General features: G+C 37.3%; 1 protein-coding gene across 4 annotated transcripts in view; it reads right to left on the bottom strand.

The window, feature by feature from the left end:
• Nucleotides 1-2,810: 2,810 nt before the first annotated feature.
• LOC132644096 (nardilysin-like) overlaps nucleotides 2,811-16,752 on the bottom strand; it is a 30,284-nt gene continuing 16,342 nt past the window's right edge. For 2 of the 4 annotated variants that reach the window (XM_060360651.1, XM_060360654.1), the window contains exons 11-19: nucleotides 16,406-16,558; nucleotides 12,185-12,561; nucleotides 11,855-12,004; nucleotides 10,965-11,147; nucleotides 9,861-10,064; nucleotides 9,601-9,707; nucleotides 8,918-9,071; nucleotides 8,321-8,442; nucleotides 2,811-3,341 (exon numbers count right to left, since the gene is read on the bottom strand). In XM_060360651.1, the coding sequence (XP_060216634.1) occupies nucleotides 3,098-3,341; nucleotides 8,321-8,442; nucleotides 8,918-9,071; nucleotides 9,601-9,707; nucleotides 9,861-10,064; nucleotides 10,965-11,147; nucleotides 11,855-12,004; nucleotides 12,185-12,561; nucleotides 16,406-16,558 (1,694 nt within the window). In that variant the 3' untranslated portion in view covers nucleotides 2,811-3,097. Of the gene's footprint in view, nucleotides 3,342-3,437; nucleotides 3,601-8,320; nucleotides 8,443-8,917; nucleotides 9,072-9,600; nucleotides 9,708-9,860; nucleotides 10,065-10,964; nucleotides 11,148-11,854; nucleotides 12,005-12,184; nucleotides 12,562-16,405; nucleotides 16,559-16,752 lie in introns of those variants that run through there. The other 2 variants (XM_060360652.1, XM_060360653.1) reach the window with 2 other exon arrangements.

Raw genomic sequence — 16,752 nt, forward strand, 5'->3', positions numbered from 1 at the left:
CAACACCCAACTTCGTCCATTCATATACAATGTCTATTTCATGATCTTAACGTCACCTATAACACATTCATATCACAACACAACACAACAACAATCATGATTCAATCCAAACTATGTCTCAAAAACGTCACTATTCATCATTCATAACCCATTTTGCTATTCTCTCCTAATGACCAAGCATTTTAACTCTCAAATACTTTAAACAACATATAAATATCATGAATCTTACCTTCGATGTTGTAGGAACAAGCCTTAGTTGATAATATTCCACTTTGAGCAAAACCCTAGTTTTTCTCCATTTGGATTTCTTGACTTTAGATGATCCTTGATGGGTTCTTACTCTTGATTCACTTATTTAATGTTGTTGATGGCTTATAATCCTTGAAAACTTGTATAATAAATGTAGAGAGATGTTTTAGAGAGAGGGAGGAAATGTTGAAATGATTTCATGAACTTGGTCCTTTATTTAATAACATTCCACTGATCTGTCGGGTTCCACTATACGGTCCATTATACGGTCCGTATAATGGTTATACGGTCCGTATAATAGACCGTGAAATGGGTCTGCCTGCACCCCTTTACTGTGACCATTTGACGGTTCGTTATACGGTCCGTATAAATTTATACGGTCCGTATAACTGACCGTAAAATTTCCACCAGCAACCATCCTCCACTGTGATGGTTTTACGGTCCATTATACGGTCCGTAAAACATTATACGGTCCGTATAATGAGCCGTAAAACTCACCAGTTCACTGAACTTATTCTCATCACTTCGTTTGATCTCCGATCCTTGCGAAACCTTCTTAACACTTGTTCAACACTTCAATACCAATCTAAGGGACGTTATAACTCTTCTCCAAGACATCACTAAGTCCTGGCTAACTCGTTGCTCGTAATCCCTTTCCGATATTCGTTCACTTGCGTACCAACGGAAAATTCCCGAGGTGTAACATGATGTTTTTCCTAGTCCAAATCGTTTGACAAAATTTCATTTGTAACAACCTAAACCTATTGACAGTGGCGTTATAATACAATCGTTGCAAGATATCTAGGAACAGAAGTTCAAAATAATTTCCCTTCATTCCAAGATGTGAAAGTTTCAACTATAGATGTTAGCCTCTTCTCAATACTTATTATTACTATTATCAGTAGCTAGTAGAAAAATCGAAATATATTCAGGAACGCACAACAAAGTAAATGCACTAATACAAATTAAACTGCAACTTGGCTTCCCTTTAAAGCCAGATATTGCGATTTAGTCATAAATACCAGTGTTTTAAAAGGCGTTTTCGGGACGAGTCCCAGGATTAGGCGTACAAAAAATGCCCTGAGGCGTACGGTGGTGCGTAACTATCATGGGCCGTAAGCCCCGATCTTCCGGGCATTTGCCTAGGCGTAAGCCCAACATTCTGGGCGTTCCTTTGGGGCGTAAGCCCCGAGAACTTTTTCTAATTTGAGCAAAAATTGCTTAATAATTTTATTTATTTATTTTAAAAAAAAAAAAAACTAAATATCCAAAAGTTAACTCATATTAAATTCTCAAACTAAAATATCAAAAAATTCAAAGGTTTTTTCTAATTGTTTATCCTAATTTTATAATCTTTTCTTTTTGTTATTTACGGAGTAACATATACACTTTAGACCTTTGTATGCAAAGTGCAAACAAAAAGCAAAGAGTTTTGTCCTCCAATTCTTACTATGCTTCCATGCTTGCATTTTCCTTCTTTATGCTTTATTTTCTTCAATTTATCCTTTTCAAGATAGTTTTTAGTTTTAGAATTTCTTTTGGTATCGCTCCAGTTTAGATAACGTTTTTGCAAACTCTATTCTAGCTATTTGTATTAGAATAAGTATTAATTTGTTATCTAGTTTTAGGTTTTAAATAATGACTTTATATTATTGTCATTTTTATCTTTAAATTATTAGGATAGATCATCATTTTTACAACTCTAATTATGTTTCACCATAGTCATATTATTGGTGTAATGCCTACATCTTTCCCTTTTTCAAGATTATTTTATGGTTCGTGGACATGTTAGCATGTTAATAATAGATATATACATTTTCCTACTAATTTTTTTAATTTTTAATTTATTTATATGTTTATTTTATTAATTTATAAAATACTAAAAATTAACTATCCATGGGGCTTACGCCCCATGTCTCGAGACTTACACCTCGCCGAGGCATTTATAAAACACCTCGCCTTACGCCACCGCTTTTTAAAACACTAATACATACTAATTATGAGCCACGACAAATAGTGAAAATGCTATTGCATACTAGTCATGCATAATAACAAAGTATCACGCAATTGAATATATCTCACCTCCTTTAACATTACGAATTAGCCGCAATAAATCATAAAACCTAAACATATTTAAATTGACGATAATGTGTACAATTAAAGAAGATAACATATTTTAAGTGATTAACTTATTTACATAATGGGCATTTGAAATCATGCACAAAAAAAATCCGAACTTTGAACTAGAAGTGTCTTATAAGAATATTTTATCATGTGTTAAGGTGCTTAATTGGAAGAAGTAATATAGCTCTCGTGTCTAAATTAATTTTGCTGGCAAGTTTGAGGAGCTATTTATCTATTAAGCCTTAAGAATATGGTTTTGCGAGAATAATGAATTATTTAGCTATTACAAACCTTCAGCTTTATTAACAAAGCCAATCTGTTTCTTCATATCGAGTTTGTAGACAAAGGTTACGAAGTTTCACATAAATATTTGACATACAATGGCCTCCAAAATGATAGGGAGTGCCACAACTGTAGAAGCACAAGACAACACAAGATAGGGAGTATCAGCTGATCTTGAATACAAGTAATCAAATGGAAAACAAGTATCCCGTGACACCAGATGGAATCGCAAGATACAAGGCTATATACCTTGGAACATGCAAGTACAAACTTCCCCCTATATCAATCAACGAATACAGTTATTTAGCTTTGCTAAATTGAATCTTCCATATCTTCTATGATGAAGACCTTAAATAATTTTTCCGCGTGTTCAAACGATAAATAAAAGACCTCAAGACTATAGATGTCTAGCCAACACTAATAATACAGGAATTTAAAGTTCTCAACATAGGCTTGGATAAAACTTGGCCGACTTCTTGAAGGAAGTAAGGTCTTTGATGACCTGAGCAGATGCTACAGGCGAATCAGCATCTTTCCAGTCAGTGTTGCAACCCCATAACCGAACAGACAGTCTCCGGCACTTGGGAGATGGTCGTCTTAAGTAGGCATGGTACCACTCAATTAAATCACTTTTTTGGATTCTCCGCAGCTCCTCTGCTTCTTTCTCAGACATGTCAAACATGTACCTGAAAACCAATTAAACAGAGTTGAGGTGCACACTAAACATGAAGTATTTCTTTTTCTATTTCATTTGACAACAATGATTCATTATAAGTCTTAACTGCCATCACATGAAATGTTTAAGCCCGTCAGTTGCTGGGAAAAATGAAAAGCTTCTTCTGCATCTTTTTGGATTGGACACCACAGAATTAGAAGCAGAAGGCACTGGATAGATTACTAGAGAAGCAAATTCTGCTGGGCTATGACTATACTAGCGCCACCATGCTGTTAAAACCATTTTGGAAAGATGTTACGTATTTAATTTTTTAAGCAATGAACAAATATACAAAAGATGTACACTTCTTAGACAAAGCAAAAGGCGAGCTGCTCGGATTTGAATTAAGCTAATTCCTTCCCAAGCCAGTTTGTCCTGAAAAATATAATAGCCATTTAATATATACAGCCAGCAGATCAATCACACACACCCCACTGCATCGATAGCGATTCAGAGCATTTCCATATACCTGCACGCTCTAATTAATTTGTGACCAACCGATCATCACAAACCAACAAATCCCCAAAATAAGAGCACCTCAGATACCCTTTACTTTTTTTTTTTTTTTTTTTTTGAGAAACTGGTACTGTAAATACCCTTTACTTTTTATATATATGTATGTGGTGTATAACCCAAAAATTGAAACCAGAAAACCCAGCCAACCTAGGCTTCTCAGCCATAACTGTAGACCACATAGGTAAATTGATCAAATCTAGTGTTTATCCCACACCCACATTATTTTTTTTTACTTTTTTTTTCCTTTGCATGATGGTGCTCAAGCCAACTCGCTGAACATGGACTAATTGACAGGACAACCTACTAATGCTAGGAATTGAAACTACCTCTCAGTCATCTCCTCAAGGACACATCCACACCCAAATTGAGTTGGATTGACACAGGTCCGACAGAGGATTCCGTGACATAAGTCATCACATGTATCCATCCTGGTGACATTTCAACTTGCGTCAAATACCCGATTTTGCTCCACTCAGAAGCATATTGGGTAACTACATACCATCACCATCAATTGAGAAACTTCCTTTGTCACCATACGAGCTGACAGGTCGCACAATTTGGCAAAGTACAGTTACCTCTTCGATAAACTACTATATTACTGCCCTTGTCCCATTTTATGTGGTAAACTTTCTTTTTAGTTTGTCCCAAAAAGAATGATACCTTTTTCTTTTAACTGGTATCCTAAGAACTGGAAAATCCCACTCTTAGTATGTGTCTTCCTTCAGCTTGTTCCACAAACTTCTGATGGATTCCAAATCCCCACCCCCAGTGTTATTAAAAGCGCACGCTTCGGCGCTTAAAGCGTGAAGTGAGGCCACGGTTCTGCGCTTTTGTTCCCTGAAGCGAGGCGACATCAGAAAAGCGTTCGCTTTATCAGAAGAAGAGAGAAACGAGGCGAGGCGTGAAGCGTTGCTTTGGCAAAAAAAATGAGGTTTTTGAAAATTTAATTGAAATAAGGGTTAATTGGAGGAGAAGAAGAGCAGCGAAGAAGATCCGTAAGTCCATTGCACTTGTTTTAAAATTAGACCTAAAATTGACCCTTATTTCAATTAAATTTTCAAAAACCTCACTTTTTTACCAAAAGCGATGCTTCACGCCTCACCTCGCTTCCCGCTTCTTCTGAAGCAAACACTTCTTTTATGTCCCCCCACTTAAGGGAACAAAAGCGCAGACCCGTCGCTTTGTCTCACCTCGCTTCACTCTTTTAAGTGCTTTTAATAACACTGTTTCATTATACCTCCATAGCCACTTCATCAGGAGGCTTTTATTATGGATCCTCAGGCTTCTGATGCCCATCCCCCCTTGTTTCTCGCTAAGCTGAATTGTTTTCCATTTTACCAAATTATACCCTTTGCCATCCTTGTTGCCTTACCACATAAATTTTCTTCTTAACTTGCCTAATTTCTTCACCACTTTCATAGGGATTGGGAACAATGACATCACATAAGTAGGCAAAGAGTCTAAACCAGAGTTAATCAGTGTGAGCCTACTCCATAAAGAGAGATATTAGGCCTTCCATCTTGCCGACTTGTTCTCTATATTCTCTATGATTCCATTCCAAACTTCCACTGCCTTGTGTCTATGTCCCATAGGCATTCCAAGATAGACTGTTGGCAAAGTTTCCATCCTGCACCCAAGATGCCCAGCTAAGTTTGGATATTAGGAACTTCCTTAATAGGAAAAAGAATGCTCTTTCTCCAATTCAACTTTAACCCAGAACAAGCTTCAAAAACTACCAAAGTCATTCTGATATACATGCTGTGTTAAACCCTAGGTTCACAGAAGATGATTGTGTCATCTGCATAAAGCAAATGGCACATTTTCAAATTATCTTCTTCCTGCTTGCTAATTTGAAACCTTATCATACTGTCAAAAACCTCCATAGCTAGGATAAAAAGGAAAGGAGATAAAGAGGGTGTTTGGATTGGCTTTTTATAAGTAGCTTATAAGCTAAAAGCAAAAAGCCATAAGTTGGGGATACCCAACTTTTAGCTTTAAACTTATTTTTGTACTTCTTTGGCCTAAAAGTAAGTGCATAAAAGCACTATTTACGTTTCCCAAACACCACAAAAGAACTTAAAAGCCATTTTGGCAAAAAAGCACTTAACAAAAAGCCAACCCAAACACCCTCAAAGGGTCCCCATGTCTGAGCCCTCTTTCTCAGTGAAACAAAAAAAAAAAACAATCAGTTCCCCATTCACAAGCACTGAGAACTTAACTGTCTTGATGCAGAAGTTGATCCAATTCACCCACCTCTCACCAAAGCCCATTTGCCTGAGGATGTTCAGCAGATAATCCCAATTAACATGGTCATAGGCCTTTTCTACATCTAGTTTACACAAGATTCCAGGCAGTGTTGTCAAAGGCACACTTACGCCCTGAAGCGATCATCAAGGCTCTAAGACATACTTTTCCTTGCCAATGAGCCTCTTTTGAAGAGATGACACTAGATAATTGATATTTCATTTTATCGTAATGTTTTACAATTTCTTTGTCCATATATTTGTTATTCAAGCGTATTATTATTAGTCTTGGACTAAACATATATATTTGTATTTTTGCGCCATTGCGCCTTTTTTCAGTAAAGCCCCAGCTTTATTTGCGCTTTGCGCTTAAAGCCCCAGCTGACCATAGAGCTTTTTTGCGCTTTTCACTTTTGATAAAACTGATTCCAGGAGCCTCCCCCGTTAGTCTAGAATCCACACATTCATTAGCAATTAGAGCAGCATCCATGATTGGTCTACACTTGATGAAAGCCATCTGGTGTTTATTAACCAAACTTTCTTCAATCTTTCTGCCAAAATCTTTGCAAGGATCTTATACATCCCGGTGATCAAGCTTATAGGTCGGAAGTCTCTAAGCTCTAATGCCCCCACCTTCTTTGGAGAGAAAACCACAAATGTGGCATTAAAGCTCCTCTCAAATCCCTGTTGTGTATGGAAGTATTAGCAATTAGAGCAGCATCCATGATTGGTCTACACTTGATGAAAGCCATCTGGTGTTTATTAACCAAACTGTTAATCACTTTCTTCAATCTTTCTGCCAAAATCTTTGCAATGATCTTATACATCCCGGTGATCAAGCTTATAGGTCGGAAGTCTCTAAGCTCTGATGCCCCCACCTTCTCTGGAGAGAAAACCACAAATGTGCCATTAAAGCTCCTCTCAAATCCCTGTTGTGTATGGAAGTATTGAATTCTACTTATGATATCTAGCTTCAACACCTCCCAAAAAACTTGAAAGAAACTCATAGGAAATCCATCAGGACCTGGTTCTTTTCAGAGGCACACAGTCTAATGCATCCTAGAATTTCTTCCTCTTCAAATTATCTCTCCAACCACTCCTTATCCTCACTAGACATACCAGCATTGTCTTGAATCTGGAAATCTGGTCTCGAGGCTTCAGTCTCCAGATAAAGCTGTTGATAAAATGGCTGAATTGCATCTTTTAATTCTGCTGAATCTGTGATAGTGTTGCCATTTACTTCCAAAGAATCTATTGTATTGTTCCTCTTATGTGCAGTAGCAATTCTGTGGAGATACTTTGTGCTTTTATCCGCTTCCTTCAACCATTGGATCCTGGACCTCTGTCTCCAGACTATCTCTTCCCTTTTGCCTTCTTCCTCAAACTCCATTGCCAAATGATTCTTTTGAATAAGTTCATCATCTGTCAAAGGTCTCTGTTCTTGTATAATCTCCAAGCTGCTGAGTTGGTTTAGAATATTACCTTTCCTCTGCTTCCAATCCCCTCTGTTCTCCTTAATCCACTCTTTTAATTGTCCTTTGAGAAGTCTAAGCTTTGAAGCTAACACAAAGCAAGGTCTGCCAGTCACTGGAGAGGAATTCCACCAGTTTATAACCGTCTTTGAATCCCTCCACCCCCAACCACCAATTTTCAAATTTAAAGTACGATTTTTTGAACTCCCAGTTTCCACAAGTCAACATGATAGGATTGTGGTCTGAAAACATTTTAAAAGAATGATACCTTTTTGTATTTAGAAGAAAAAAATAACCTTAAACTTCCTATTCTACCCTTAAAAGAATGATTTACAGCCAAAAAAATACCTATGGCTTGTTTTAGAACACAAGTTTCAAAAGTCAGTCGCTCTTTCTTAAACACCATGCCCAATCAAACACCATCAATAAAATGGGATCGAGGGAGTCATTATAAATCACGCTAACATATCACCATAACGAAAATGTAATAAGCTGCCACGTTATAACTACAACTTATAATTTGTTGGCATGTTCATGAAGTAATAAGGCTATGTGGAGACTTACATGATTCTACATGTTCATGTTAACTAGAATGATAAAAATACAATTAAATCACCGAAACTATTATACTGCAAAGCATCATCACATTTCTAAACTCTCGTAGTTAATAGGTGATATCTAGATATCCAGCATTGTGCAACATGGCATAGACCAAATACCTTTTATCAGTGATCTGACCCCAAAAGCGACTTGTTTCATATGCGAGCGATGGATCTTTCTCCAAAAGTTTCGCTATCAACCCACTCCTGTAGCTCTCAAAAGATTTATCATCGAGACCGTCCTGTCAATTGAATAATATTTAAATTAATGTGCCTGAAATCTCCCTATTCATCTCATCCCAGCAGTCAACCAATGGTGCAAATTAATATTTTCTAATATAATTTGGGACAAACTCCTCGTAATGAATACCATTAGGCATATGAAAAGTCTCTGGCCAATAACTATAATATTCTATCCTAGCGTCGAAGTTTCAGATCTTACAACTTAGTTCATTTTATCTGTGCTCTAATTGATAATCCTTTTTGTACACACATGAATTCCTAATGCCAAAGCATTCTCAAACAGTGAAACCTGCTAGTATATCCTACTCCATGCAACATATCTCAACACAATGTAGACTTTTGGTATTTCAAAACATATTTACTTTTCTGAAAGGTCCTAGGACAAAACCCTAAGCAGAACAAGAAGCAAGTAGTTAAACAGAGCATTAGAGAGCAACTCATGAACCACTTAACAAAACTAAAATTCATGCTTACCAGTAATTCTTCCACACCATTTAAGAAGTTGTCAATCCTCCCTTGTAAGTAGACAGGATCATAGTCAGATGACTGAACACGGAAACAGAAACCCATTATGCGATATGTTACACGTGCGCTACAGTCAACAACATAACCAAGCTGCTCCTTTGTCCTATTTCAGAGAAGAAAAGGTAACACTTAATAAGGTGAAAGTAGTCCTTATGGTAGAAAGTAACAAGTGTAAACAGATTACGGACATGTTTGCTACTTCATACATAACCAGGACTAAAGCACACGGTTCTCAAAAGATAAAGGAAGCAGCTTTAAAATATATCCTAAAATTAATATAACATTAGAAAACTTGAAGATGTGTCCCTCAGAGTGTCAAAGAGGTAAAAGGACCCATCAGAAAATATCAAAGACGCATGAAAGGAAAACACTAGTGGCATTAGGTGGGTCAGGATTAAAAGAACTAACAGAAAATTACACGCAAGCCTGGACACCAATATGACAGCCACATAAAGCATGTCAGATTCACAGAATGCAAGTCATATCACTTATCACAATAAAGTTGTATTTAATTCACTCTCTGCATTAAGGACGGCTTGGAGCTAGAGACGAATCGGATGATACATCTGCAGTCAGAGTACTTATTGAAGCCTCAAAAGGTGGTCATACAAGAGTGAACACTCTCATTTTACCTTAGCTGATTAAAAAGTGGCTCCTCCACAAGTTCATCAAAGAGATCTATTACAGCTTTCAATTTTATCAATGAAGTGCCTTCTTCAGGTTCAATCTGAAAATACAGCTGCAGACAAGGAAAACAGATTAGTCACATGATTCATTGGATTTCTAGAAGAACTGAACAAACTGAAAAGATGTGTGTGTGTGTGTATAGAGAGAGAGAGAGAGGAGAGAAATATAAGACCAAAAAAATGCATAAAGAATCATTTTTAACTACCTCAACCACAGAGTTTGTTTCCAGTTTATTTTTTACTCTGACATCTCTGACTAGATCAGCGGCAGTTGGAAGACACATGACATACTCTTTATGCCTCATCTCAAATGGTAGCGGCTTCACAGAGAAATTACTTCTAAATATGTTTGATATGTTGAGTGCTTCTTCCTCCAGCAAATTGCCATGGCAAAGGCCCTCAATATACAGCTGCAATAATAAAGATGTCAGTGACAAACGGTTGCCTCGATACTGTATATCAATGAAATTCATCACAAGGCACAAGATAACGGATAGTGTGAAGTGCCACCTGTGTAAAACACCACGTCAGCCATATATAAGACAATAAATAGTCAGACTAAAAAGTGGCTAAAAATTTATTGCCAGATTCGAAGTAGGTACTCGAAATATTTCCTGTACATTTGTTGGACACTTCTTTTCAGCTCTTTGAAGCATGCAGCTACAGTAGTTATCGAATCCTGGCCTCAGCAGATGGGGGCCGCTTTAGATTTATCGTTCTGCTTGTGATTTTTTATTTTTCTCATAAACGCCATTACCCTATCGTATTCATAGCTGAAAGAACCCAAAAGGCATAAGGTTTACTCATCTCCTAGGATACATTCATTCCCAGCTTGAGGATTTTCCAGTTACCAAATGCCTCTTGTAAATATTGATAACCTAGAACTACGAAACAAGTAACATTCCTTGCCAAAAGCGCTCAGAACTATGCATCAAGGTCACAGGCTTAACTAGCAATAAATAGTACTTCAGTTATATATTTTGGCAAGCAAATTGGAGTATCATTTCTTAGTTTATTTATCCATCTGAGTCATTTCAAGGCAACAATTGGCCAAGACAACAAACATGATACCAAAACTTTAATCCTGTCTTTTGCTTATTATGGGAACATACAGCTTCAACTTCCCCTCCAGCTTTTGCGCATATATAAAACCACTCAATTGTTGCTTATATACACAACCATTCACCAATACCATCTTCATTCAGAAAAAAAAAAAAAAGGCTCTTAAAAAGGTCAAGATCACAGATAGCTGTATATAAGTTGATGACAATTGACAATCTCCTGGAGATTAATAACTTTAACTGGCACACCTGGGAAAGAAGGTCTGGAATGAAGGCTTTCAGATCAGCGAGAGTCAAGTCATTCAACAAGAACAACTTCTCTTGCACGTCCCAGAAGCTCTGACACAAGACTTGCAGACGCAGGTATGACGAATGATTCAAGGGCTTCATATTGGTGTTTTTCAAAGTTCTTACCATATCTTCCTTGATAACCTGTCAAACTTCACCATTATTTCAAGAAATAAAGCACCTAAATCTCAATTATACCAAAATCATTATCTCAGAAATAGAATGTTCTAAAATGGTCATGTAGGTAACGCGTTTAACTCATGCTAGAGATGCTGAATAGTTACCAATCATGCAAATGGGCCAAAAAGTTCTTCAGCAACAAATAGTGGTTATAAACACAAGCCCATTTAACATGCACCAAATAGTGGTTGTAAACACAGTTACACACATGCCCATTTACAAGCACCTTACTAGCGAATTTATCAACAGAAGTAACGTTGCTTAGGCCTCAACAGAACTCAGGTTCATACATGAAACACTCACAAAGAGGAGACAGTGAACAAGTAAGTCGAAAATGAAAGAGTTGGTGATCATGAGCTATCCTTTCAGTCCTCAAGCATAGCCTATTAAAAGAATGGTGCTAAACTTCTTACATTTTCTTCCTTCAACTCTCACCACAAAAAATGAATCATTTCATTTTGTTTCTGATAGGTAAACAGGGAATCAAAAATGTCCGTAGTTGAAGTGCATGTTCAGAACAATCCTTTTCCACTCCCCTTTTTATTTCCTTCCTTGATATTCCAATGTAGCAGCAGCAAAGAAATTATGAGAAACATAAGATTCAAACAAAAGAACAAGCAATATAGAGGAAACCATATCAATGGAAGCATGTTAAAAGCATTCGCATATACCATGAAGCGATCATCCCTTGGCAAAAATGTTTTTGTCATTGCCAAAACCTTTGATAAAAGGACTGGAAGCTTATCATTGAAACCATAGACCTTAAGTTCCAACTTGTCACCATATAGAGAAACAGAAGTTTCCAATTTGGCCACACTAGCCTGCATTTAGATGCAACATTAACAGCCAAATACCACAAAATGGATGTTAGAATTCAACAACTAAAAAGACCACGAATAAAAGAACTTTGACAGTATTACACCTGCTCTTAATAGATCTTACGTAAATGAGTTATTTAAAAGCTGTTCATCTTTGTAGAAGGCAATAATCAAGTAAATAACCTGATATGTAATCTCATTCAGCTCATCTTTTAGAAGGTGAATAAATAATTCAGTCAGCAAAGCTTTCTTCAAATTACTGTATCCCCCTCTTAGTGTAATACGGAAATATGTATTGGCACGAGGAAGCTTAAATGTGTTATCCAGCTTGTACCAGATCTTCATCAGTGGTTCATCAAGTATGCATCTTGGTTTCGCATTTTCTAAGTCACACTTAGCCTTCTCAGCACGTATTGAAAAATCAGATGGAACAAACTCATTCTTCGCAGGCAAATGTAAGCAAACATTAATTTCTGTAGGGTCCTTCCATAACTCAAATAGAGAAGATGGAATATCTTTTTCCACATATCGTGACCCAAACCATGGTTCCTGCTGAACATCTGAAAGAAAAAGGAGGCCATTTAGAAAAACAAGAAAAGGGAAAACACAGGTAAAATATATGAGATATAGATCACTCTGTACATTTTGGCTTTCTCTTCTGACTTCTGAGAAGTTGAGGGGGGGAGGAATGAAAAAAGGGGAATAAATATGAATATTAAGCTCCATCCCAGAAACAAAAAGACTTGCTGGCTGAGGTGCCTCTGGAGTTTTGCTCATTCGACAAAAGTAAATATGTCTAACGCACGCCTCAGCAGTACAGAGTAGACATATATCATCAGATCCAAAACTCAAACAAGAAGTCCCTTCACCACATATCACATTGTTGCAAGAAGTGAAGTTTTACTTGCAAACTTTATCTGAAAACAACAGGTAGCGTAGGGAAGTGGAGCCGATCTTTTCTGTACTCAGCGTAATCCCTCAAGTGGGTTCAGGGGAACGTGGTGTACACGCAGACCTTACCTTACCTTGAGAAGCTAGCGTAGTTATACGATATGTCAAACCATCAGTGTTATCAAAAGCGAAAAGCGCAAAAAAGCTCTAAGGTCAGCTGGGGCTTTAAGCGCAAAGAGCAAATAAAGCATGGGCTTTAATGAAAAAAAGCGCAATGGTACAAATATATATATATATATGTTTAATCCAAGATTAATTATAATAAGCATGAATAACAAATATATGGACAAAGAAATTGTAAAAATATTACGATAAAGTGAAATATCAATCATCTAGTGTCACCTCCTCAAGCGAGGCTCATTGGCAAGGAAAAGTATGTCTTAGAGTCTTGATGACGACACTGAAGCGCACATAAAGCGAGGTGAAGCGCTCAACATGTTTTGAGCCTCGCTTCAGGGCTTCAGCGCGCTTAAAGCGCGCCTTTGATAACACTGCAAACCATATAACTAAAATCTCATATCTTGAAGACAGTTTATGATCATTTTCCATGGAGAACTTAATTGGAAAAGTTGTGCAACTCTGAGGTTTAAATTTTGATATGGACAGCATGTATGGGATAGTTTGACTTTGGTATAATCTTCGACTTGGAGGATTCAGATTAGCAAATTGATTCTCACATATCAAAAATATTCTTCGTAAGAAAGAGGAAGAATCAGCTAATCATCTTCTTGGCTTTTTATTGTTAATCAGCTAATCATATTTTTAAGGCTAAATACATCGACAACCCCTTAAACTTGACACTATTTTTCATTTAGACATCTTATCTTAGGGTGAAACCTATTGAACACTTGAACTTGGAAGATATGTGTCTATAGAATCTTTTTTTTTTCTTTTTCATTTTTGTTCCTTTTTCTTCTGGTCCCAAAAATCAGAGAAACACTGCAAACCATATAACTAAAATCTCATATCTTGAAGACAGTTTATGATCATTTTCCATGGAGAACTTAATTGGAAAAGTTGTGCAACTCTGAGGTTTAAATTTTGATATGGACAGCATGTATGGGATAGTTTGACTTTGGTATAATCTTCGACTTGGAGGATTCAGATTAGCAAATTGATTCTCACATATCAAAAATATTCTTCGTAAGAAAGAGGAAGAATCAGCTAATCATCTTCTTGGCTTTTTATTGTTAATCAGCTAATCATATTTTTAAGGCTAAATACATCGACAACCCCTTAAACTTGACACTATTTTTCATTTAGACATCTTATCTTAGGGTGAAACCTATTGAACACTTGAACTTGGAAGATATGTGTCTATAGAATCTTTTTTTTTTCTTTTTCATTTTTGTTCCTTTTTCTTCTGGTCCCAAAAATCAGAGAAACACCCATTACACATAAAACTCACTCTTTCTCAGAAGGGTCATCTTTTTATCGATCTTTTTCATGGAAATTGGAGAGAATACCAAGTGGTGAACTCGATGGCCTGCAGATGGCTTCTAAAACTCCCAAGTATTGATACAGTAGAGGAATGGAGTGAAGGATGAAGCTTTAGCTGTTTAGGATTTTGACAGAATCAGTTGCAGAGGAAGATCAGATTGGTGTTAGAAAATAAAATTTCACTTCTCTAGGAACACGGTGCAGGGGATCCTTGAAGCGACGGTAAAGTTGTCTCCCTGTGACCTATAGGTCACGGTTTTGAGCCGTGGAAGCGGCCACTAATGCTTGCATTACTGTAGGCTGTCTACATCACACCCTTTGGGGAGCGGCCCTTCCCCGGATCCTGCTAACGCGGGATGCTTTGTGCACCAGGCTGCCCTTTTTTCTCTAGGAACACGGCAAAAAATGGGCTTGAGAAATGAGAGTACACGAAGGGAGAAATACCCAGCAATTTAAGAGTTTCATTAACGCAGTTGTAGTTTACTTTAAGCAAGGAGGTAGAGAAGGAGGTCATCCTTGGAGAAGGGCAAAAGAAGCAAACTAGTGGTGAGGGAAATTTATATACAAGAGATCAGATTTATTAGCAAATTGCTATTCTTTCTGGACAATGGAGAGAAAGTATAATAAAAAGGGCAGCCCGGTGCACTAAGCTCCCGCTATGCGCGGGGTCCGGGGAAGGGCCGGACCACAAGGTTCTATTGTACGCAGTCTTACCTTGCATTTCTGCATGAGGCTGTTTCCACGGCTCGAACCCGTGACCTCCTGGTCACATGGCAGCAACTTTACCAGTTACGCCAAGGCTCCCCTTCGGAGAGAAAGTATAATAATGAGTTGTAAATTGTGACTGGCATAGATACATTTCTGGGTTATTTTAGCTAAAGAAAAATGAAGAGAGAAGATGAAGAAAACCCGGGAAGGCTTCTCTTTCTCAAGAGAGGGAAAAAGCTTATTTTAGTAACTATGCCAGCACAATTGAGTTACTTTTCACGCTTAATTTTAACTGTGAAACACGAGACCTGCCATGTCAGCACTTATGATTCAATACACAAATTTGACAAGTTGAAGTGTTCAATAGGTCACTCCTGAAGGTTAGCTGTCTAAATGAAAATTAGTGCCAAGCTTAAGGGGTCATCGATGTATTTGGCTCATTTTAATGTTCCACCATCTTTTTATGGCATAGAACCTACATCGTAAACGTAGAAGAAGAGATCGGCAGACAGTTTGATTTGCCTGACTAGGGCCTACTGAATAAAGATATAGTAGATGATCTAAAACAGAATCTTTTTTTTTTTTTAATGATGGAGGTGCCCTGATCAGCTTGTGCACACCTAGACTGTTCCACCGGATATCTGCTACCTCCCACCAGCAAAGGTACTGAGTAACTCTGCCCACCAACGTTTAGGCAGATTGGAAGAAATGACTAGTGTTTTTTGCCTCCACTGGGATTTGAACTTGACCTTATGGTGAACTCTCTCCAACTTCATTGACCACTAGACCACACCCTTGGTTGCAAAACAGAATCTTCACCATTTACAGTATGATATCTTAGATTATCCACTTAGGTTAAGAAAATGTCTGGTAAAGGTGCTCATGAACTTTCCAATACTCTTCATTGGGGTAGTTATTCTGTTGGCTAGGACTTTTTCTTCTTTTTTGTTAAAAAAAAAAAAAAAAAAAAAAAAAAAAACTTTTCAATGTCGTATATCAACTTGCAGTTTGTCATATCCATGCACACCCAAGCTATCTATATATAAAATAAGCTAATGGACATTACACACAAGATCTCCAATCACAACATAGTTCATTCTTCCATTCAATTGAATTGATATTCTAAGCTTTAAGCTGGTGACGCCTACCTGAAACCCATTGTCTACACTTTTTCTTGATCAACAGAATTGGTACCAAAGTCATCTTTACAAGAAAAAGATGCTACTGTAAACAAAGTCATCTTTACAATACAAATATGTTACTGTAAACTTGAAATGCTAAGAAAAATGAGGTTGTGGAAGTTACCATCTGACTTCTGAAAAGACTTCGTCACAACATCAACTCTCATGTTCTCGGGCCTGAAGAAATCCAAAACATACTTTATGAACTCTGCATCCCAAACATCATATGCGTAGTCACCATAAATGACATGCTTGGGAGGATAAACAAGTAAACCCTCTGCAGCAAAGAAGCTATATTAGTAGACATGAGAAATATAATTGAGAAATACAAGAGTTCCCCTGTTACACATCATGCCTATTATATAAAGAAGGAAAAGTATGAAAGGGATTCTGAACAACTTTCTACAGATAAAGTAACAAGCTTGTTGCATACCACCAACTACTCACACCAAGATCCCCATGAAAAAGGTG

Source organism: Lycium barbarum, chromosome 6 (genome assembly GCF_019175385.1).
Source record: "Lycium barbarum isolate Lr01 chromosome 6, ASM1917538v2, whole genome shotgun sequence".
Classification (NCBI taxonomy): domain Eukaryota; kingdom Viridiplantae; phylum Streptophyta; class Magnoliopsida; order Solanales; family Solanaceae; genus Lycium; species Lycium barbarum.